This window comes from Toxotes jaculatrix, chromosome 1 (genome assembly GCF_017976425.1).
Source record: "Toxotes jaculatrix isolate fToxJac2 chromosome 1, fToxJac2.pri, whole genome shotgun sequence".
Classification (NCBI taxonomy): domain Eukaryota; kingdom Metazoa; phylum Chordata; class Actinopteri; family Toxotidae; genus Toxotes; species Toxotes jaculatrix.
Window position 1 is genome coordinate 13,626,055 of NC_054394.1, and position 24,371 is coordinate 13,650,425.

General features: G+C 40.3%; 2 protein-coding genes across 2 annotated transcripts in view; one reads left to right on the forward strand and one right to left on the reverse strand.

The window, feature by feature from the left end:
- The window catches only part of ush2a (Usher syndrome 2A (autosomal recessive, mild)), a 189,552-nt gene extending 180,853 nt beyond the window's left edge, over positions 1 to 8,699 (forward strand). The window contains exons 82-93 of the mRNA XM_041037694.1: positions 1,964 to 2,170; positions 2,410 to 2,502; positions 3,061 to 3,206; positions 3,345 to 3,463; positions 3,843 to 3,941; positions 4,199 to 4,375; positions 4,811 to 4,894; positions 5,061 to 5,202; positions 5,422 to 5,509; positions 6,385 to 6,450; positions 7,615 to 7,815; positions 8,384 to 8,699. Of these exons, the coding sequence (XP_040893628.1) occupies positions 1,964 to 2,170; positions 2,410 to 2,502; positions 3,061 to 3,206; positions 3,345 to 3,463; positions 3,843 to 3,941; positions 4,199 to 4,375; positions 4,811 to 4,894; positions 5,061 to 5,202; positions 5,422 to 5,509; positions 6,385 to 6,450; positions 7,615 to 7,815; positions 8,384 to 8,473 (1,512 nt within the window). The 3' untranslated portion in view covers positions 8,474 to 8,699. The remainder of the gene's footprint in view (positions 1 to 1,963; positions 2,171 to 2,409; positions 2,503 to 3,060; positions 3,207 to 3,344; positions 3,464 to 3,842; positions 3,942 to 4,198; positions 4,376 to 4,810; positions 4,895 to 5,060; positions 5,203 to 5,421; positions 5,510 to 6,384; positions 6,451 to 7,614; positions 7,816 to 8,383) is intronic.
- Positions 8,700 to 14,641: 5,942 nt separating this feature from the next.
- Positions 14,642 to 24,367, reverse strand: kctd3 (potassium channel tetramerization domain containing 3). The gene is made up of 19 exons (XM_041040713.1): positions 24,026 to 24,367; positions 23,553 to 23,606; positions 22,372 to 22,417; positions 21,763 to 21,836; positions 21,565 to 21,623; positions 20,754 to 20,834; positions 20,460 to 20,618; positions 19,864 to 19,954; positions 19,543 to 19,733; positions 19,268 to 19,383; positions 18,969 to 19,056; positions 18,604 to 18,720; positions 18,245 to 18,415; positions 17,887 to 18,042; positions 17,317 to 17,413; positions 16,921 to 17,114; positions 16,521 to 16,659; positions 16,203 to 16,325; positions 14,642 to 15,894 (listed from the first exon to the last, which is right to left on the reverse strand). Exons 1-19 carry the CDS (start codon positions 24,094 to 24,096, stop codon positions 15,312 to 15,314), a joined length of 2,610 nt encoding a protein of 869 aa, XP_040896647.1. The 5' UTR covers positions 24,097 to 24,367; the 3' UTR covers positions 14,642 to 15,311.
- Between the last annotated feature and the right edge of the window lie 4 nt (positions 24,368 to 24,371).

Here is a 24,371-nt window from a genome sequence, read left to right on the forward strand (position 1 = left end):
TTTCCTCAGGTTGTTTAACTACACATTTTGTATTCTTCCTCAAAATGCTGCTGCAGCTGTGATTACAATAACAGCAATAGCCTGTTGATCATAGGTCAACAATGTTACAATAAAAGGTACAATCAAGACGTTGTTGGCATAATTACTGTAGAGCTAATTGCCAACATATATACACATACAGAAGAAATGAATTTTAGTACTTTGCATAAATTATTTTTATAGATTCTTAAAACCAACAATATAATAACCATAATTTAATGACAAATAAATTTATGTTTCTTTTGTATCACTCCCATTGCATACACACACTCAAACACTATGGGTTCATTTCTCACAGCCGTTAGCCACACACTGCTCTTTGACCTTTCCTTATCAGAGTGACAGCATGGCCTTTACCTAACATACCCTCTTCCTTCCACCCCTCCTTCTCTCTGCTCCTTCATTCTTCTTCCTGCCATCCCTCCTGTCATTCCCTTTTCTCCATCCACCACACAACAATAACAACAATCCCCAAAAGGAAGATACTGTTATACGCAAACACAGGAAAGGTTAGAAGAGTGACTGCAAGGCTGTGTGGTCACTAAACTAGAACTTCCTCTAGATATTCACGCATACTTTTTTTAGTGTTTGTATTAAATGTGTGTGATTGTGAATGCTAATTTGTACATGACAGAAAATATTTTGATTATCAAATAAACTGAGTTTTCACATTTTCCTGAGGTTAAAAGCTCAGGGCACATCCTGAGGACACCTACCTAATACCTACCATACTCAGATTATTCTACAGTGTAAGCATGGACTCTGTGTGGGACAGCTCATCAGACTGGTGTATACAAATGCAGTCTGAGTTGTATACCCATTATATTGGATCCTTTTTCCATGATGCAACTTTTCAGGCGGTTTGAGTATAGAATTAGATCAAGCATAAAGAGAAGGACCTTAGGTTTTTCAAATTGTTTTGGAAAGAAATTGTTTTTTCATTGGAAAGAATAAACTCTTAATGTAAAATGTAATCCTATCTGCTGAACTAAACCTTTGTCTTTGCTGTCAGGATGATCAGGAGCCACAAAATTACAAAACAGTACCAAGCTCAAAATTTCTGCTGGTTCCTCTCCTTGTGTCTTGTCCACCCTTCCTCCTGTCCTCCTCCTCCCCATCCCTAGTCCCTCCATCTTCCATTCTTCTTTCCCCTCTCCCATCTCAGTCCATCTGTGCTGTCACTTAGATCAATCAGTCTGATTGATCACAGCCTAATTGACTATTATTGAGGTTAATTCAACTCTTAACACACTTGCATGCACACGCATACCCGCACAAAACTCCCAATCACAGCCGCAAACAATAAACCACACACACACACAGACACACACTTTCAAGACTAAAGCTCAGACCCATCCATCTGCCTTCTGCACTACTTCTGACAGGCTACAGATGACTTACACATGCAAATCTCAACCCTGCCTGACCCTGTGCTGTGTACACCCTCTAATTATAGCCAACACAAGCACACAAATAAGATTACTCTGTGTATGTGTGCGTGTGAGTGTTTGGTTTGTGTGTGTGTGTGTGTGTGTGTGTGTGTGTGTGTGTGTGTGTGTGTGTGTGTGTGTGTGCGTGTACGTGTGCGTGTGTGTGTGTGTGTATGAATAACTCCTTGATGAAGGTGAAAAGTAATTGTCATGCAGATATGTTAGTGTTGGGTTGCATGGTGAAAAGGTTTTGCTCTCACTGCTGATGGTGGTTTTGATGGATGGTCCAAAGAATTGACTTATATCCTTTTGTTGGTCCGGTGGATGCTGGGTAATTAAGAGAAGCCTTCATCATTAAGAGTTAATAAAATGCATCTAAAATCCTGTGACGGAGGAAAAAACTTCTCAGTTTATGTCACATGTTCCCTCTCTATTATTTACCATCAGTTCAAACTTCATGATGTTATTGACTAATACGAGGTTTTGACCGACAGGTGTGGGCAGTGAATTCAGCTGGTCATACTGGCAGCCCGTGGGCCAGTGGGAGGACAGGACCTGCACCGCCTGAGGGTGTAGGCCCACCTGTTTTCCTGCGTGTTTCAGCAACCTCAGCAGTAGTGGACATTCATCCTCCAGCTCAACCCAATGGGATTGTTAGCCTTTACAGAGTGTTCTCACTGAACCACAACAACCACACTCTGGTAAAGAACATAACACTGCAGTTAATGCACTTAAAAATAACTCATATCATGTTTCCTGGTTGGATTTCTGTGCTGTCGTCTTTTCAATTTTTCCTTTGTTTACAAATAAAACTCCTTTCTGTGATCACTACCTCTTACCCAATCTTTCCTTAGGGTTAGGGTTATTTCCCTGTGACCCATCCACTAACTCTTCTGTGATACTATGGTGACCTAAAACATAAACTTTCCCCTTCCTGTAGCTCTCAGAGGGTACATCCCATCAGCAGACTCTCCATGGCTTACGCCCTTACACCCAGTACTGGGTAGGAGTAGAGGCCTGCACCTGTTATCAGGTAATGTTACTACAAATATTGTGTTGTTGTATATACAATTGCATTGTTGTATATACAACTCCACTTGGCCACAAAAGTAATATCTTATCTGGTCTTATTTTAGAAACAGTGTTGTGGGCTAAACCAGTGTTTCCAAATTAATACGGTGAAGCAGCACAAAAAAGAGAGGGATTTATAGTTCGACTGATATGATGATATTCAGTCTGTTTCTTGTAAAGAAGCAGTGGTCACCACTTTAGATGGCATCACTGATTTGCAAAGGAATTGCTTGACGAGGCAAACGTACATTAAATTGTTAATGTATATGTAACAGTCATTGAGAGCAGTCTTCAAAGAACTATTTCAGTATTCAAGTATTTTCAGCACCTGCCTACCCCCACTTGACTAATATTTATGTTAATGAATGTTTAACACAGTTTAACTTGAGTGCTCGCCCTAAGCAACATTGCTGTAAATCCATATTTTGTATGTAGTTTTTATAAAATCTGCCAGGATACTGCACATGTACACTCAGAAATACTATAAATCTTTGAAGTCTCTGCTTTGAACTTGTGTCAGTGCTGTAGCCAGGGTCCACTGAGTGAGCTCCACACACTGGCTGCACCGCCAACCGACCAGCCTCCTCCTCGTCCTCTCACCCTGACCTCCCGCTCTGTTCAGCTGGAGTGGGACGAGCCTCTGGCACCTAATGGAGTCATAGAGAGGTGAGATGACAACATTAAAAAGTTCTTATTTTGAGGAAATACTATTTTTACTCAGAGTTCAGTAATGATTGAGACAGACTGCTTGAACAGATACACATACCATAAACTCCATCACTCACTCTCTTTTTCTGTTTCCAGCTGTGAGCTACATCTAAGATCACCTTGCCCACAGCCCACTCAGCCTGTGCCCCTCCCTTGCGTTGAAGGACCAGTTGAAATCTGTTTCTTTGGCAAAAGACGAAGCTACAATGTGACAGGTGAGTTCATATTTATGTCAAGTAGTGATTTTTTTTTAATTCATGATGACACTAAATGTCCTGGCACACTTTACAATAAAAAATATTCGCTTTGGTACCAAAGTGCTGAAAAGTAAAGCAGCACTGAAATATCACTGAGAAAAAAGGAGAGTATAGAATAAGGAGCAATGACCTAAAACCAGTAGGGGATCTATGAAGATATGATGCATGTCCCAAAATCAGCCATCTATTTAAATAAGAAAAGTAGAGTTGTTGAACTGAGGTCGACTGCTGGCTTTCATCAAAGTAGGATAAAAGCTTATAATACCATTTAAAATGTGGTCACTTGGTTTGTCTGTTTTATATGTTTTGTATGAATAAATGCCACTGAACTGTGCAGGTCTCCAACCATACTCCACCTATGAGCTGAGAGCTGCCTGCTTCAACAACATGGGCAGCACTGCCTCCAACTGGACAACTGTTACTACACTGAGTGAAGGTAACAGTCACATCAAATCCCTCAACCCCCACAGATGACCAGTCATAAGAAATATATCCAAAAAATCTGAAAAAATATCCAAAGTTTCTCTTATCGGGGGTATATGGGGTATATGTATATTCTAAGGGGTGGGTATTGTAATATTTATTTCATATTATTCTATTTTTATTTCCCTGATTCTGATTCTGATCTCCCCTCTCTCTCTCTCTCTCTCTCTCTCTCTCTCTCTCTCTCTCTCTCTCTCTCCATCCCCCCAGCCCCCCAGTATGTGTCTCCTTTTTCAGTGGGCAGTAATCTGACAGTCATTTGGCTGGACTGGGCGGGGTCCTTCTCCCTCAACGGATACCTGAAGGAGTATAGTGTGACTGAGAGCCAGCTGAGGGTCTATACTGGCTTTTACAGCCATCTCCATATTCCACGCACCTCACAGAAAAGTGAGAGCACACACATACCGACCACACTTAAGACGTGCAATACAGCTGCTTGTGTTTTGCTGCTGTTGAATGCTATGACAAATAAATAAAAAATGTACTCCACATATAAATGTAGATATGACTATACTACAACTCTGAAGCATCTAATTTTGTCTCATTCTAGTCCTTAAGCATTATGACAGTCACCATTAAAGTATAAAATATTGTTTAAATTAATTAGCTTTGGCAGACCAGTCCACAGGGCATGTAGCAGTTATGGGCAATAAGCTTCTAGTATCATAAACCGATATCACATATCATATGTAAGTGTTTTTTAAAGTTGAGTCACAAATTCCATTCTTTAATGCATAAGAACTGATCTGATCTTGTATATGTTTTTCCTTTCTTTTCCATAAGAAGTTTTCTTATATCTCTCTCTCCCTCTGTTCCTCCAAGCTCTGTCATTTCAGGTGACTTGTACTACAAACAGTGGCAGTGCCAGTACTCCCACCATCAGATACAGCCCTGCCACAGGCCTTGGTAACACACACAGACACACTCGCTGCAAGAATCAATCCAAATGTAAAATCAAACCTAAAGTCAAATGTTCCACAGTGATTCATGGGCATGATGTTTTGATTTAAAAAAGTACAAAAAGGAATTTAACCAGTAACTTATTTATTTCTCCCCCTCTCTCTGTGTGCAGGTCCTCCTGAGCCTGAAGACAGTGGTAAACAGGGCGTCAGTATGTCGGCAACCCCGGTTTACTCTGAGCTGTGGTTCATCCTGCTGTTAGCACTGCTGGGTCTCTTTCTGCTAGCAATACTGCTGGGTCTGGTGCTACAAAGGTATTCAAATGTAATGTGTAGCATGTAGAAGGTTAAGGTTGACTAGAACAGAATTTGTTTTAAAGTACTCTCAACTTGTTAATATTAAACTGTACTAATACATATAACTGAGCATAAGTGAGACATGTCTTTATAAAACACAGCACATTCCATGTAAAAACGGAGACGATTTAATCTGAACACAAACAAAAGGGTTAATGATTTCTTTCTCCCTTCTAGAGCCTTGAGGAAGAATCCATCAGCCAGAGAGCGCCCTCCGCTGGTCATGCTTCAGAAGACCAGGAAGGCGGGAGGAGAGACGTACATGGTGAGAGGAGCAGAGAAATAAGGCAGGAGGAGAACGACAGGATGACAAGATGGTTGAAAGAGAAGAAGACAGAGAGAGAGTCAGGGTTACAAAGAGGATGAATAAAAGTTAGGCACCAGAGGTGGCTATTTCCCAAGTGTTTTGTTTGATTCCTTGAAATCACTAGGTGACTGAATCAGAACCCTTTTTCTCTGCAGGTTGCGCACATTTAAAAACATTTCTTTAAAAACAAAAATTGTTGTGAATTACTGCTAGCTCCACCAGAGGGGGCTGAAACTAAAACTGTTACTGCAAAGCTGTTCGAAGATTAGAAATTAATTTACATGTCAGTCATGGTCAGTCAAGTCACTACAGTCATTTGTTTGGATGTTGTAGCCTCAGTTATATATATATATATATATGTGTGTGTGTGTGTGTGTGTGTGTGTGTGTGTGTGTGTGTATATATGTATATGTAGCTTTATAGCAAATATATATTACATATGGTTTCTACTGACTAAAGAAGAGAGACATTTAGACATAAGAGCATCAAGAGAGCATCATACATTCGTTAGTTGCAACATCTGACATCATCCCATTTTACCTCTCAAATTACTGTATAAAATGGTTTATTGATATGAATTTATATATATTTTTTAAATTTTTTTTCACTTCTTTTTCCATTTCCATTTAATGTTCTCCCACATACATTTTTTAATTCATTTAATGTTCCTCCTTTTTTCTCTTTTTCATTCTTTGTCAATCTTTCTTGCTCTGTCTCTCCTTTTATATCTGTCTTCTTTGACTCCCCTCATTATACTACTTTCTTCATCCTCTCCTCTCCTTCTCTGTATCTCTCTGTCTCTCCCTCTCTGTCTCTCTCTCCCTTTCTCTCAGAGGCCCTGTCCTGAGCTGTGCTCTAAACATCACTCCGGCTCTGTGCTCCTCCCTGATTGCTCCACAGTAAGATTGTTTCCTGGTATTTTACTGTTAAACCCCTAAATATTTATTTTATTGTCCCCCTGCAGTTTGACACTGTAGCAGACTGTGTTGAGATCAGCAACGTTATACTTAAAAGCTACACTGTGTACACTGAGGTAGGGGTTTGTGAATTTGCGTGGGTGCCTTTCTACGCATGTCTGTTTTGTTTGTGTATGCATGCTTTGTTTGTGTGTGAGCATACCCCACACTGATAAAGGCCTCCTAGAATAAACAAAAGCAAGTTGCATGTTTTCATGTAACATCAGTAAATGCAGGAAGATAAGCAGTAGCAGCAATAGTTGGTTCATCTTGGTTTGCGAAGGTAAGATATGTTGCAGTCTGTCCTATTGACTTTCTACATGCAATAAATAAAATCATCTGATCCTAATTTAATGGGAGGAACCATAAAACCAGAATTCATACTGAGAACTGTGTTGTATTTTATCTTAATCGTGTTTTTTTCTTTTATGGCTCAGGCATAATTGTATCCATTTGTTGGCTGTTTTTGTTTATTCATGAGCAAATGTTAAAAACAAAGAAAACAAAACATGTTCTAGAGATTTCACTCAGCCTTCTCCTGTATGGCCTAAAGGGCCAGTCCTTGTTGAGTAGTGCCCTCTGTTGATTGTTGACGTTATGACAGCAGCAGCTAATATGAATTTAAATTTTAAGTTATTTAAATGTAAAATTTCTAAGTGTTTTTTATTTCATATTATCGTATTATAGTATAATTTTCATTTCAGTTATATATTTTCCTGTTCAGGATCGCCAGAACCAAGAGTCTACCTGTCACCTAAATGTGGTTGCTATGTAACAATAATATCCAGACCACAAGTTGTATTTGAGCTTTGAATCAAAATGTATTATTTATTTGTTTAAAATTGATCATTTATTTGAATTTATCGGAGGAAACAGTTTAACTTCCCTCCAGCTTCCATTGTTTTCCAGTCATTTCAGTGCCATATGAAGGTCATGATGTGCACTCTTATGTATTTCATGACAATGAACATCATACCTGTGTTTTTTTCTGAATCAGATTTAGCTTGTTATCGTGGTAATGCAGTGCAGATTTAGAACTAGAGCATGCACTGACATATGGTTATCAGCAATATGAAGTATTTGATTTGTAATAAATCTGCTTCTCAGGGTCTGGCAGACACAAAGATAGTTGGCAGCAGCTCGCGGTTCAGCCCCATGTCTGTCTTGCGAGTCCCCAGCCAAACAGACCTCAGTCAAGCCTGCGCCCAGCATTCCCTGCACCGCAGCGTCAGTCAGCTGATTGACAGGAAGTCACTGATGATGGAGGAAGGAAGCTGGGACAACCCGCTGGGACATGATTCTGGGCTGGTGAGGATGGAAATGTGTTTACATTTTATGTTGAAATCACAGTCACAGTAGAGTTCAGTGATTACAGTACAGACAGAGTTTGTTTTCTAATAGCCAGCCCTGTGAGGAGCACCAGTGCCACCACACATTGGTGCGTTTACTGGTAAGTCAGAAAAATGGTTTGTTTATTTCACCTGTCTTAACCCGATTGGCACTCACTGAATTTATGCCACAAAGACACACACTTATAGCCATTAGCTTTCTGAGACACTACCAAAAAACAAAGAAACAAAAAATTAATTGACAAAAATATGAAAGACATGACTAATGGAGGGCAGCGCAGGTGAGAGCAAGTGTGTCAGAACATCAGTCTCATATAGAAGTAAGACAGGTCTCTGATCAACATACCATGCAAACTATTCAATATTTAATTAGTTTGCCACAGTAAGTTGTATCTGACGTAGAACTTCAAAAAGTCTGCATTGAAAAAGGTCTACTCGTGTCTTCTTTGCGCTTCCAAGCTCAGTTTGTAACTGTTGCAGATGTTCTCATTGATTCTGGTGTTGTGATTTCTTTTATTTTCTTTCAGTATGTGGAGGAAGATGAGTTTGTGGACGCCATCAAGGCCTTAAGTTCTGTGAAAAAGGAACACACCATGTTCACTGACACTCATCTCTAAGACAGGATCCCTACATCTAATCAGGTATCGCAGTTTCAAACCCAGGCAGTAAAACATTCATACGTGTTATTTGGTGTTAGCTGAGGACAAACAGGAGTTGTAACGGGATTGGGAGGTACGGAAATGATTTTTAATATGATATGGGAAGTCTTAAAAAGACTGCAAGAGAAATATTGTTCACCATTGCTGACCAATGATTATTTTCATTGCATTTTAATTATGTTCAGAATGCTCTGGGAGAGTGTTTTAAAACTTTAAAACACACTGTTTTTAATAATGTTCAGATCCAAAGTTGTGAAAGAAAAAGGAGAAAGGAACAATAACGGTTGTTTTACTGCAGCATTCATCTTCAACTATATTGAAACAGGTGTTATCTCATTTCACCCCACTGCATGTAGGACTCCGTGTAGGGCCAAACAGCCTTAACTTGAGTAGGTACAGGAACCAAACATCAATGCACACAGTTCAGATATAAACCCTGTCAATTGTTATTGTGTAGGTCATGAGTTAAAAACCTGTCTGGATTGTAATTATACAGTATGTTGTATGTCAAACTCTGCTCAGATCAAGAACCAGAGCATTCCTGGAATGACTTTTGGCTCATTGACTGAATGTTCGCTGCGTATGATGATTTGCTGTCTCTGCTTGCCAACTGTTAGTAGTTTAGTTATTTAAAAAATGCAGAACGATCAGCTGTAGCAGGTTAACTTCTCTTTACTAAGAATCAAACTAGCCTAGAAATCAATTCATGTCACAGATTTTCAGTGACTTCTTCTGCTTCAACAAGCTGTTGTGCCTAGTAAGCTTAAACATTATCAGCAGCAATAGTCCTCTAGTCGTAACAAGACAAATGGCCTTGGTGTTAGTTTTATGACAAAAAATGCCAACTGTTTAATTTTTTTTTTTTTTTATGTTTTAAATGTGGCTGGGAATCACAGATGTGCCGTCTGATTGTTGTGATTGCGTGATGTAACTTGAAAGCCCAATCTGAGATTTTATTGACCACATTAGTTGTGTTCATATGGTTTACATTTAAATTTACAAGGAAGTGGACGTGATGAAATCAAGCTTTGTTCGACTGTAGTGAAGTGAAATGTCTGTGTTTAGCTGTCAGTGGAATCCAGAGTCAGTGTTGTTTGTCTGTGGCCTACAGCCTTTTTCATCCTTGTACCAAGAACACAATCAGCTTATGAGAGAAAAAAAAAATTGTTGCAATGAACTGTTTGTTTTTGTTGTGGCAGGAATGCAACAATATTTATATTTTGATTCCACTGGTTGGGCCTTTAATTTTTAGAGCAACTTAATCATCATAGGTACTTTATTTATCAGGGCAGGCTGTTGTATTTCTGTGTAATGTTGATGGGTTTTCACGTTTTTGTGTACAAAATTGAAGTCTACTGTATTGTTATAAAACCCTTTCTTTTTTTTTTTTTTACTCTGGCAGTATTATTTATGGTTGTTGTATAAAAAGTCTTATTTATAGAGGACTCATTGATCAATGTTCATGTTTTTCTGGGAAATTATAAATAATGGCCAGAAAATGTGCTTTTCTACTTTTCTTGATTTGAAACATATTTGAAATATTAACGAAATATTGATGAAATATTAATGTCAAGTGTGAGATAGTTTGCAAATTCAGCACAAATGTGTCCCATTTATAAATTTCTATATTGCAGACATTCTTTTCCATTTCCTGTTAAGAATCACCCCTTACACATCGATCAAGGGCAGCGTCCATGTGAGGTTTTAATGAAAGAGCCACAGACAACTAAGAGAAGTGTAATATTATTTTACTCCATCTTGAACAGAGGAGATGTCAATATTTAAAAAGCAGAATTTCAAAATAAAAGACATGCAAACATACCAATTCCATGTTCAAGCCATAATAACGATACATGAGGACAAAAGGCGTTAAAATGATGGACCAAATCTCCACTAGTGACATATGAATATTTGTTCCATGATGACAGTCATATTAAATTGCAGAAATACAATTATGAGAGCTAAAGAGTTTGCGCATGAAGGATTTGTGTGTGTGTGTGTGTGTACATGTACAGGAGCGAGGAACACACTTGGGGACACGACTGAGATGTTTAGTTTAACAGACTACTTTTGTTACAACCTTCATCATTTACAGAAGCACTGTGAATGTTGCCTCAGGTACTGTAACAGATTCTTCCAAACAGGATTAATACAGAACTTAATGCTACTACGTTACATCATAAATGAAGCTGCTCTATCTAAATTTGTTTCTTAAGGAGGCTCAGACTGGTCACGACTTGAGTTAGTAAAACAGATGTGCCATCAGCTGTATAGAGACAGTTACCACACTCAAACATACCAGCACAAACACACAGAGGGGCGGGTATCTCCGTCAAAACTATGCAGCTGTAATTTAGTTTTACCCCTGTGTCCCTTAAGGGGACATCAAGGCAAGTTTGAAATTAACAAACTGGCAGTAACAACCCTGCCCTCGCTCAAGGACACCAGTCTGACAAGGGCACTTCTGAAACATTCACAGCCGCATTCACAGCTATTGTCAGCCACGGAGAGAGGGAGAGGTTGTGAAAAGAGAGCTTGTGGAGTGATTGTAAGGGACAGTATGGCCCTGAGCTACATGCGCACACACACACAGGGTTTTATTAAACTCATAAATCACAATGACGACAGACGGCGTCTCAGAGAGGAGACTGTCTGAACGAGAAGGTTAGTGAAAATGAAAGTGCTGGGGAAACACACACACACCTATGTGACACTCTTAACAAAACAAAAATTGTGCATTTTGGCAAGTTATCCAGACAAACCACGTGCTAACAACTCAGCAGTGACTTGCAGCATTGTTGTTTAGCCTGTTAGTCTTCTCACTGTGTCCAGTTTTTAAGGTGAAACCTCAGATGAAATGTAAACTGCTTATCTACTGTAAAATCATTAACACTGAGCATTAATGGTCTGTTTGAATTCACCGTCAAAGCTCTTGTCATCGCAGACGCACAATTTTCAAAGGTTAACACATCTCAGAAATCATTCAGATAATTTATTTATTCTTGTTTTCAGTTACTCTTAGTCTGTTGTCGATTACATTGGCCTGGAATACAAGAGTGAAGTCAATGGTCCCAGAACAATGTTTTGTTGTTCTATTCAATGTGTTAAAACATGCATCCCAAATATATAATGATTAAAAAAAAAAAAAAAAAAGGTAAACATTTCCAGTCTGCGAACTGCTCCTCCTGATTTCTTTTCAGCTGTGTTGTTATACAGATTTGAACATTATAAAATGATACATTATATTTGATCAGTATTGTAGGCAGTTGTAAATGATATTACAACATAATGCAGCATTTCTAACATCCACAATAACGTAAAACGATGATGTACAGGGCAGTTTAAACAAATAGATATGTAATCCTTTTAGCTCACTAGTTTCTGGCTGTAATGTAATGTAAACATAGCCAGAGAGGAACTGAGGGACAACAGAGAGGGACAGACAGATCTTCAGAGGACAGTCAGACATTTATGTGCTGAAATACACTTTAAACCTTATATTTTATATAAAATAAACACTAGCAAGTTACTTCAGTATTAGTCTTAATAGTGCAAGTGCAAATGCAGTTAGGTCCAATAGCATGGTAATAACAATATAGGCATTATATGATTATCAACAATATGTAATGAACAACAGTGTTAGTATCAGCGCACCATCACACACATCAATGCATCCATAGTAGGATTTTGTTTTGAATATGCATGTCTACTTTCCGTACAGTTGTATATATCAAACAGCTGAGTATCAAAATTTACATCTTTGTACAGGCAGGGTCCACATACTCAGTTTCTGTTTTTTATATGCTGAAATGATAAGCAGTGTGTAAGGTTACATAACTGCTGGATTTGGCAAATTCTAATTAACATTTCAGGACTTTCTAGTTATATTTAGATTTCTTTTTTCTGTCACACTAATTTTTAGAGCATGTTTTCCCCACAATAATAACAAAGTACCGCAGATCAGGAGCTGGCCTGGTTTCTTGAACTTATCCCAAACAAACTGCAAATGGAAATCAGGGGTTCCAACGTTTGAATAGTAAAAACACAGGTTTAGCTCAAAATAATTTTTGCCAATAAACTTGCTGCCATTTTACTTTAAGCTACCCAGTCCTTTTAAGGTTACATAACCAAGGTGCATTGCTTTCATCTCCTACAAAGTGTACACTCCATGTTCTACCTTCAAAAGAACAAGCTAGAGATTAAAGTTCCCCAGGGGTTGGGAAAAGAGAATGACCCTCCAGTTAAAGTCTACTTCAGGATTATTTACAATACACATCCAAAGCCTGTCAATTCAAATGATCTCACCATCAACCATCTACCATACACAGTCATATAGTCTAATTTGGGCCTGGTGTAAATCTGTCCTCAGACAATTTTAGCCAAAGCCAGAGTGGATAGGTCCGTTAAGCGGCTCCACAGTGAGCTCCATTTTCACAAGCCTTTGGTCAGAATCCTTTTCAATGAAAACACACAAACAAGCTGATAACCGTCAAACAAGTTTAAATAAGGCACTGCAACAGTCATCCAAAACAAGACAAGATACATCAAAACCTGTTTCAAAGGGAGTAAAGTGATGTAGTGTAGGTCCTTGTATTGAGTCGAGTGTAGTTATATTTTGATACTGTAAAAAAAATAAAATATAAATAATATTAATATTAATAATAATAATAAGTGTGATCTTGCAGGCACTACTGTGAAGAAACAGACCGAATTCAACTAGTTTTTCTTACTCGTGAACTCTGCCAAATGATCTCTCTCTAATTAGACATTAAACAAAAGGTCATATGTAAACCATAAAGCATTTAAAACAGATTTCGTTCCTTTCTAAAATGTAGCTCAAGATGATCTGTTACTGTGATATGTTTAATGGATAAGTCTCCAAAAACAAAACAAAACAAAAAAAAAATAAAATAAAATAAAATAAAATAAAATAAAATAAAATAAAATAAAATAAAACAAACGTCCCTCAAACTGTAAGTTTCCAGCTGTTTGCCACTAATTTGTTCACTATCTACAAATGTTTTATGAAAATGCCTCAAATTGTTGCAGTGGAACACAGTAAATGTCACATGTTGCACACAACAGCTTCCATTTTTTTTTATTTTTTTTTTTGCTGAGGGTGTTATACTACTCTTAGTATAAAAACACATCAAGAATTCAATTGACCTGTAAATAATGAAGTAAAAAGTAAAACAGCCAGCTCCAAGGAAAAGCAGGCACCCGTTCACATGAGGATTCATCCTCCCTGTGTAACACGTCTCACTCTGTGGCAGCCCTGAAGACTTCAAGTGGAAACCACAGAGTGTTAGTTTTTAGCTGTTGTGCATCATGTCACTGAGCTGTACTGCATGCTGGAGCTGCAAAGTGACTTCACTGCTTGCTGTCTGTTGACGTTTAGTGTCACTGCTTTAACAACAATAACTGATGTGTCTCTGGCTGCAGCAAAGTATTTTAGGGACATTATGGGATTCAAGTAGCTGCCAAGATTCTGGCTAGGGTAACGTGTTTGAGGTAAGTAAATATACACAAATTGCACATGTCGTCAGAGACGCCCGATATCTTCATGAGTTCCGGCTTTGAAAGCGCTCTGACCCAAATCTACGAGGAGTTGGTGCTGACAATGTTGGTCAGTTCAGCGTCTGGTGATTGATGAAAACTGTTCAGCAAAATCTGCTGGTTTCAGCTCCTCAAAAGTGAGGACTTCATGCTTTTTCCTGTTTTCTATCACTGCAAACTGAATAATTTTGTGATGAGACATCAGAAGACATTTTATAGACTAAACAGATACTGGAAAAAATATTCTGACAGATTATTCAATAATGAAAATAACTGTAAGATGAAGATCTCAAGAAATTTTACATAAGAGTTCTGTTTTAATCTGGATGTTTTGCGTACGCTCAAAATGGTCCAGGTCAGGTTCTGAACGAGCCATTCCCACCAGACTATATGTCAATAAAAACACTTAAAAAATCTTATAAAAGAACAAAGTGTGTGCCTTTGTTAATTCCATTTTCTGGTTGTTTAGGGCTCTCACAAGCTAAATAACACACTCCTCAGATAGTGTTAGAAACCCCAATTCTGTTGCTAGTACTGTGCTGTGCTATCTTTTTTTTTTTTTTTTTTTTAAATGAACCCTGATGAATTAATGGATTCAGTCTTATCAGTGGCCTGACACTTGATTGTGCTTCAAATCAAACCAGGCAGCAACACACCCTTGACAATACCAGAGCAAACAGACCTTTGCCTGTTCCTGTAGTTACTGTGTGTTTGTTAAGATGTCGAGTGAACAACAACACCAGAAGAGAAAACAATCTCAGCACTGAGCTGGCAAATTACTCATCAGGCTCGTGCCTCAGAATGCTGATCTCATCACCACTCTGCTAAGATTAAAGTAAACATCAAAACCAAACAGAGATAGTCCGTTTTACAAGAGTAATCAAAAAGAAAAAAAGCATTCCTGCTCTGGTTGAACTGTCATGCTGCTCGTGCTGGGATGTTGTAACCACTTCCTCGTGTCAGGTTTTGTAGTCAAAAGTGTGACAACAATGTTTGGGTTGCACTGGCTTAACTTAAAGGTGTTTAGTTTAAATAAAGGTTTTCCAGCATTGGGAGCAAACATATTGAAAAGCCTGTGCTGAGACACAGACTCGTTATGTGTGGGCTCCCAAAAAAAAAAACAAAAAAAAAAAAAACAGATCCTCATCTCTGACACAGTAAGTCCTACATGCACCAACAGGATGCCTCTATGATATGATTCCTTCGATTAAAAGAAAAAGAGGATGGGCACAGTGTGCTTTCACAGGCTGCTGTCCTGATTGGATGGCTCAGGGGCCAGCTTCCTGTGTCGCGGCGAGGTGGAGGAGGCCAGTTTGGTTGGGGAGGGGGAGGCATTTGAAGATGAGTCGCTGCCACCGCCTTCGGATCCAGAAGGGAGGGAGGAGAGGTGAGGAACAGGAGGAGCCCTCTTCCTCCCTAGAAAGCCTCCCTCTAGAACTCCCCTTTTCCTCACACCTCCTTCTGCCTTTGCCCCATCTCCCCCGGACCCCGCACCACCCTCTCCCTCCTCTGATGGGTGCACCTTTCGCCTAACGTCGCCCCCCGGAATCGGGCTGTCTGGAGGTTGCCGTGGAGTTTCCTGGCCACCTTCTGCCTTTCCCCCAGAAACACCTGGGGCAGTCAAAGCTCCGACGTTTGTGTTAGAGCATGCACCAGTGGTTCGGCAAGCCCAGAGCTCCATAGCTGAGGATCTCCTCTCACTGTCCTCAGGCCCAAAGTCACAGAGTGAACGACGGGCATCTGGGACCTGGCTGGGGCCCTGGGTGGACAGCTGGCCTGTGCTGTCCAGGACACCTCGACTCAGGCTGAAGTTCTGGAAGTCCCTATGAAAGGAGAAATGGATGCAGGTAAGTTATGGGTGGAAAGGTGGACAGATGTAGAGACAGATTGGTATTTTTACAGTGACCATTTCACCGATAACAAGTACACACTATGAAAGCAGATATCTCAAAACTTGGGAAAATAATCCTTAACATGCAGTAAACACACTCATCATTATGTGTGAACTGAAGTATTGCCCCTGATGACTTTGTCTGTTCTGTTATTTTGTTCTTTCTTTTGAATTCTTTATGTAAAAGTAATAAAATAAATATTTATTAAAATCTCGGCAGTCAAACAAATAGTATTTCACCGGTAGCTGTGGAAGGACTCAGTTCGTCGAGCGCGGGCCAGCAGGGGGCTCTCTCTGTAGGGTCGCACAGCTCCATAAGTAGCCTGGGTTTCAGGAATAGGCTCCTGGGCCTGTAACTGCAGGCTGAAAGAAATAAAAGAAAGGGAGGTTAGAGTGTTAACAGTCCTTGAATATCTTATGTATTCATAAGTTATTATAAAGAAGGTGTTCGTTATAACTGATATATATGAACCTTGAAGCGTGGCTAACAAAGAGTCCGTGTGTGTGAGTGTGTATGCGTTTGTCTTTATTGTGATCTGTATGATGTTTCTTTCCAACCTCGAGCAGGACTCTCGCAGCCGTGTGTGGTGCATCACGGAGGGGGCGGGGCTAATGTTTGGTGTGGCGCAGCGGGAGGTGCTCAGGTCACACTGGTCCAACAACTGCAGCAGCTCCTCCTCTGTAGGCCCACCTACATCTATCAAAACACAAGGGCAGCTTCAGAACACTCACACGCATCATCTCATTAAAAAAACAACAATAACATTTAAGGGAGTGTAGTCTACTGTATAAACTGTATATCCATGAGGGGAGTAAATGAAGCCATAGACATTCTTTCTTACATTACCGTTGTTTTTTGTGTCTTCTCCCATGAACACACATAGTGATAATCTCCTCACTTTTGTCTCTGTCTCAATCTCGCTGTCTCTCTTCTCCCATAGAGTCTCTGTTTCCTCACCCTCCTTCTTCCGCTCCTCTCCTTTGTTAGCTGTGTCCATCGCCGTGGTCAGGTCCCACATTTGGATGCTGCCGTTGCCATGACCAGTGAACAGATAGCGCCGAGGTCGTGACCCCATCCGACTGGAACCTTCGCACTCCCGTACCATGAAGCAAGAGATGGTGGTCCCGTCCACCGACTGCACTTCGCAGATCCTGGCAAACACCAAAACCTCAGTCAAATAGCAAAGGTCAGACAGAAGCCCCAGCAGCTTGAATTAAGGGAGAGGGAGAGATTTAGTGAGAGGGAGCATCGTGTGCACCCTCGCTTCTCCCAGTGCGTGACTGTAAAATACAAAGTCAGATAAAGGTTAGAGGAGCAGAGAGGAAAGAGAAAGATAGATGAAGGACATTATACCTTTTTCCAGTTGATGAGAGCCTCACAAACAGTTTGTTGGTGATAGGGATGACTTTCTGGATGAAAACCTGCTGATCATCCCTCTCTCCAAACGGACCTGAGAGCAGAAAACACACCAGCTAAGCTTTGGCATCTTCCACCCAGAGTCAAATAAACCACCACAAAATACAGGTAGAAAACACAACTACAGAATTACAATGATAAAACTCAGCTTTTTGATAGCACTTTGATTCACGTGATTGTGTGTTTCAGTGCTTTACAGATGTGGTGAACAGCTGGTAACAAACTTACAATATGTAAGATCGACTCATCACTCCTAATGTTAATCCCAAATCTGTAGCTCTGCTCCAAGGACAGTCTCAGACAATCTGTCTAGGGTAGCGTCTAATAATTACTAAATGACATATATGCAAATATTTGGCGTTCTTTTCACAATTTTTGCTTTAAAAACGCCTGAAAAGACGAGTCAATTATCAAAACAGTCACTGAATATTTGTCTGTCAATCAGTTAATCGATTAATTCACTAATTGTTTCCGCTCTGTGTCTTTTGATCTTCCCTTCTCTCTCACCTATATCATTCCCAGAGCAATAGCTCCCATGGCTCTCTGTCTCCTCCAGGGACAGTATTTTGAAGGAGGCCAGAGGGGTGGAGCCTGGCTGGGTGGAGATCATCCCTCTGAATCGGGTCACCGTCCACGTCCGAACATGGTTGTTGTCCGCACACACTGACACGCACAGAAAAATGCAAAACAACCACACAAGATTTCAATCATAGGTATACACACAGATACATAACAGAGATCACAATGAACAAGAGATGGTTAGATTAGTGTCAACAGTCTACATTTTACCTACACTCATTATCTCAACTATCCCTCCATCAGCACGAAGACTGTCTAAACCTCTGACCTGTTACACCTTCCTCACCTGACACCAGATGTTTCTCAGACAACATGATCTTTGTCACTGGGCTCCTGTGCACAGTGAATGTCTGAAAGAGCTGGGGGCCCGATCCCACTGTCTCTGGGTGTTGCACGATCACTCTCACTGCACCGCTGCTAGTCCCGTAGGCTATCTCAATCCAGTTCCCACTCACACCTGAGAGCAGACACAATGTTTTAACGTCAGGTCAGTCAACTGTTATTAATGTTACATCCATCAAGAGGTGAAACTGATCTGAAACAATATGAAAATGAGAAGATAAGACAGGTAGTTGCAAGAATACAATTTCCTCTTTATTTTTTGGTGAGAGAAACAACATCCTTGAGAAAAACTTATGTTCTTACTGGTTTTAGGTGTGAGGTAGACAGACAGCGCAGTGATGGCATCATTTGAAGGGTCATGATAAAGCTCAGTCACCAGAAGATCATTGTCCTTCATCCTCAGCGGAAACTTCTGCATGTCTGAAAAGGAGAGGAAGGCCAAACGTTAATGTGTTTTTAGGTTGGAGTTTTATAGCATTTTAGGCGTTCGAATACGTTCAGACATATGAAGGAGCGGTCACTTGCTGTACCATATCCTTTTTTTGGAATAGGGATTTCCACTGGATGTCACTAATATCAAATGAAATGAGTGAAATGAGTGGCAGACAAAAGATAGCTGACACTGTGTGTGTGTACCTGTGTATGTATGTTTGTGAACATGTGTGTACCTATGTAGTAGATAGAGCCGTTGTTGCAGCCCAGTAGTAGGAAGGATCCTGCTGTGTCACAGCTGGTGATGGGAACCACATCTTGAACCTAATATACACACACCAAAAGTGGATTCACAATCAGCACAGTTCCACATAGTTCAATCTTATTGAATTTACGACTCATGGCTGTGATATAATGTACTGTACACTTATTCTTACAGTAAAACACAGAGGAGGAAACACAAACTCCTGACCTTCCTCCACCTCTCTGTGTCTCACCCAAACACTCTCTCACACATGCAGCTAGGGCCTCGTACCTGCCAGTGTTGTGTGACGGCATTCCACACCCCCACCTTCCCCGTGTGGCTCGTAGCCACCAGCTGGTTCCCGATGAAGAAGAGGTCATCAACAGGTACACCGAGACTGAATACACCTGGGGCGGTGAGGACAGAGAGAGGCCAACAGATGTGTTGGAGCCAGGGGAGGGTGGATTGAGAGTGAAAGTTAAGTCACAGACATTGCAGTGAGGCTGTAGTCACTACAAGTTTAATTTCTCTGTCTGGACAATACATTTGCTCTAATATAAACCTACCTATCTCATTACCGCTGCCTCCATCTTGGATGCTCCAGAGGATGATACTGCTTTCAGAGGCAGCGGCCACCATCTTGTCCTTGTCTCCATGCGGGCCACCCACCACCTTAGCATTAAGAGCGATGCGTTCAATGGTCCAGTCAAGGTAGGGGGAGGAAAACACTTGCTGCCATCCAGATGATTCCTTTATCCTGTAATGAGATCGCACCTGCATTTTACTTTGACATACAGGAGATAATGATGCCATCTTGCCAACATAAATAATTTAATGTCTCCCTCTTATGGACTATAGAGCGAATGAGAAATGTTTGAAAGTATTACCTGTAGCAGATGACAAAGTGTGCATAAGCTGCTACAATCCAGTTGTGGTGTCCTGCTATAATCAACACCTTCCTGGGATCAACTACAGGACCTACACACACACACACACACACACACACACATGCAAGCAAAGAAAAATAAACACAAAAATAAACACATTTTTTTCATAGCCCCAATTACTATGTTACGTTTTCACCCTATTATGCATTATTTGCCATTATCAGAATTATACAGCATTTGTTTATAGCAGCTCATTACACTCTCTGAGGTCATCGTCGACAGAGAGCAGGCCGATGTGAAACTAAGTTACCTCAGTCAGTGCTTTTCAGTCAGAGCACTGAGAGGATGTGTCAGGTCACATTAGCTGAAACATTAATGCACAATCACAGAAACACACAAAGATGTGGACAAGCATAAACAGTACACACATACTCTGTTACTCCCACACACACACACACACAGATGTGACACACATATGAACATGTAAACAATCCCAGACATTACCTGTGGACAGCTGTAAGCATATATGTATATAATCTACAGATTATCACTATTATTTATCTTTTCACTTCTTAAGGCTGCCCTAGGCTACTCACCCAGTTTGTGGTTGTCATCTGTTCCAGGTGAGCCAGGGAGGGAAGGGTGAGGAGGGGGGCCGACACGGGTGAAGCCCTCTGCTCCACTTGGACCTGGCCTTTCTTCGGAGGAGGAGTCAGAGGTTGCTGAGGCAGGGCTTGATTTACGGGCGGGGACCGCTGTCAACGAAAGATTTGCTGAGATTTATAAATAGAAATTTCTTATTGTAAGTATTATTTCTGTCCTGGAACATCAGTAGAATCTTCTGTCTATTTTCAGTTCATTTGCTATGTTTCTCAGTTTCATGTCTTTACCTGGGGGTGGCAGGTAGCCGTGGAAGAGAACACTACCACATGACGAGCGGTCCAGTTCCTCACACAGCAACAGGCGGCGTACTGCATACATACATACATACAAACACACACACAGAGGTGTATACACAAACACACACACACTGTAATTTTACAATGAAATGACTGATTCCTACAAAACATTTAAAAGATATATAATTGTTGCCAATTTTATAAATAATTGGCATTAAAAATTGTACTTTTTCTCTATGACTTTTAAATGTAATACCCTTATTTCTTCATTTTGTATTTTCTTAAATCATTCATTTATTTATTTTTTGGGAAATTCCTCATGGCTGACTGGATTATGTCTCTGAGTTCTACCAATCCAGTGTACTTTCTATTTAATTTGTACTGTATGTATTATACTGCAAAGAACGTGCCAGTCTACTTGTCATGATTTGAAGTATGTGATCAGTATCGCTGATCAGGTGATCGTTACTGTAATTACCCATTCAAGTACACAGACAATGTAGGGAAGTTACAAACAGTGAAACGGGAAGTAAAACAACATTACAGCGCATGGAATTAATAGTATTAAGACTTTAACCTAGGTCAAATTGTATCTGAAGCCAAAACACATTTAACACCACACGACAACATTTCACTTTAACAACAATAGTTCCCTGAATGTGTTACAAAAATTGACTGCATACAAAACAAACTTGCTGTTATTATCCCTTGAGGTTTCCACAATGTTTGTATGGGCCAGTGCTCGTGCTAAGAACAAGGCCACTCCCTCTATTTCCTCACAAAACTCTGCACAGCAACATACCTAAAGGAGTTATCCCGTAAAACTCTGCTTCATGTCGCAGGACGCTGATGTTGACACCCCTACAGAAAGAAAAAAGCAGCAAATATATTCTAAGATATTCTATATTCTATATTATAAGACCCTGTTTACAACTTAACATAATGTGTTCCTAAAATAAACATTCAGGGGCAGTTTCTGAATGTTGTCATGGCTCCTTACCGCAGGTCCAATTCTTTGGTTCGAAGAAAATTCAAAATTGGTGCAAAAGCTGTAGGGTCTCTGTCAATAAATATCTGGAAATGAGGAACATATGATGCAAATGCAGGGCTTCATTATAAAATTATTAAAGAAACAGGTGAAGATTCAAAACCTCCACCAGGTACTTGTGTGCATCAAGACTAGAGGTGTTCTAATCAAATTTAAATGTATTATCCATGAAGGAAAATCATTTGTTCAGTGGTGTTAAAATATTTAATGTTTAGAGAAACAGTACATAAAAAGAGTGCTAAAGTGATTAGGTGAGTAATTAATTCACAGAAATGAATCAACAACAATTGCAAAAAGGTAAAATATCAAACAACTGCTGGTTTTAACCAAAACTGTGCTGTTTTAATCAACCAAAAATTTGAAAGTGACTATGGGCCACAGAATTTGTCCAATATTTGTCCCAATACAATCTTAAGGCTGTGAATCATATTTCAGTAAGATGCCTCATAACAGAACAAATGTCATCATGTTCTATCTGCTGGAAGGTTCATTTGTCAGTCAGATGTGGCCTGCAGATGCTGTCCTAGTTTAAGAATAAGACACAACAAAGGCTATACTCACAGCTCCAGTTTCATCCCGAAGAGTAGATATCCTTCCACTCAGCAAACTGGAAAAACACACACACACACACACACACACACACACACACACACACACACACACACACACCCACACACACAGCGCTCTAGTTAACCCAAGCACTTCTCCATTTCCACTGACCAGCAGTGTTACCAGTACCTGCAGTAAACACACAAGTTATTTGTAGAGTAACAAATACTCTAACATACTAACCGTTAATCTCTGAACTTCAGATTATTATAGGATGTGTCTCTATTAAACATCACAGTTGTGTTTATGTAATACACCTAATTCAGGAATTTGTATGAGAATTGAGTTTATATGTTGAAAAACTGCAGACATATGGGGGCAGAGAGACTGACAAGCGGGAAGGCAAACAGGTGCACTGGCAGACAGTCTGACAGCATTTAGCACTACTTGGTCAGCTGTTGTCAAACTGTGAGCTCAGTCCAGTGTTTGAGTTTGTTACGACCAAGGTATTTGCCCAGCCCCAATCAGCTGTTTCATTTTAACAGTGTGTTCCCCTCTAGGGCTGGAATCACAACTAAATAAATAACTCACTAAAAGGATTTGAAAAACACACGCATGCCAAACATGAATCAAGACAGGGACATGATCATGGAACATCCCGACTTAACATTAAATATGTAATACACATTTTGTGTTCCTGAGATGTGACTGCACCAGAGCATGCTCACTGAGACTTTGACCTGTTTCTGGTTGAACTCCTACATGCTGCAACCAGAGTACTAGCACGGTTTAATTAACCTAGTCTCAGGGGGAAGTCCAGAGAGGGTAAATTTAATCCATTTGAGTCCCATGTTAGTCCTGCTTTGAAATATGTTATGTATGTGTTATTAGACTTACTATGGTTATGAAGATACATTGAATTCCATGCTTGCCATACACATCAGAATGTTCTCATAATATATAATCTAACACTGGACTTAGTTGCTGAGACTTCGATTAATGTTTCAAAGCTCTAATCTGGTCTACAAGCCAGATATGAACAATTCCCAGTGCAACCTGGATGGCATTCATGTGACTGCTCATTAGCTGACTGTGAGATGAAGAGTGAAAAGCACTTGCACAAACAGGTCAGATCTATTCCATGCACCATCCGCTGTGACACAGTGTCAACATGCTGACAACATTTCACCAACCTTGAGAAGAAAGAGTCTGGGATCCACATCAGAGTCTGTCTGGAGGTGCTGAACCTACAGTACACAAGACACAATAACACATTTGTTACAAACACTGTGATATAGAGTCAGTGCACTTATGAGCATAAAAATTGTGGATGGATGATTTGTTGAGCAAGAGGCATGACATTCGTGGTCATAACACTGACTAATGTAGCTAAAATAAAAGTTGCCTTGCTGAAGAAATTCACCTCCACACTGCAGTCGTATTACACAGAGATGTACACTGTGTACAGATTAAACTGTCCAGAAAACCCCAGCGTGGGTGTGCGTTAGACAGACACAATTAGAAAGTGAATGAGAAAAAGAGTCATGAAAAACACGAGTGGTCGATCTATCTCAAACAACATCCATGTCAGCTTGGCCATGCAGACATCATCATACATGTACGTGGCCAGAGCTCAAATTTCCCAGATGATGTTGACGAAGCTTACCTTGTCCCACCGACGTTTAACTGGATGATCTCCCCCATCCCAGGCGTTACACTGTTACCATTCGTAGCCATGATAACTGAACTGAACCAGCGGGCTACTGTACGGAAAAGTCACTGATCCGTTATACCCGTTACTGTCACGATAGCTAGCTTGCTAACGCTCCTCTCTCCTGCTCAGCTGATGTCCCGATTCCCCCCAGCCTCACACCCTCTCCCTCGTCCCACCTTCCATAAAATAATAGCCGTTATATACGATCTATGCGGACGGAATCGGTGTCGTTAAGCCTCCGCATAGTGGGCGAGGAGAGACAGGGGTCTTTTTATCCAAAAGGCAGCCACACAACAAT

Bases quoted from the DNA above. Each gene is read 5' to 3' on its own strand.
- kctd3 (XM_041040713.1), bottom strand. From the start codon at position 24,096: ATGGCTACGAATGGTAACAGTGTAACGCCTGGGATGGGGGAGATCATC. The intron at 21,624-21,762 runs GTAAGGAGCCAT...TTCTTTCTGTAG, and splicing joins ACCAAAGAATTGGACCTGCG to GGGTGTCAACATCAGCGTCC. The intron at 18,043-18,244 runs GTGAGGAAGGTG...TGTGCGTGTCAG, and splicing joins TGAGAAACATCTGGTGTCAG to TGTGTGCGGACAACAACCAT.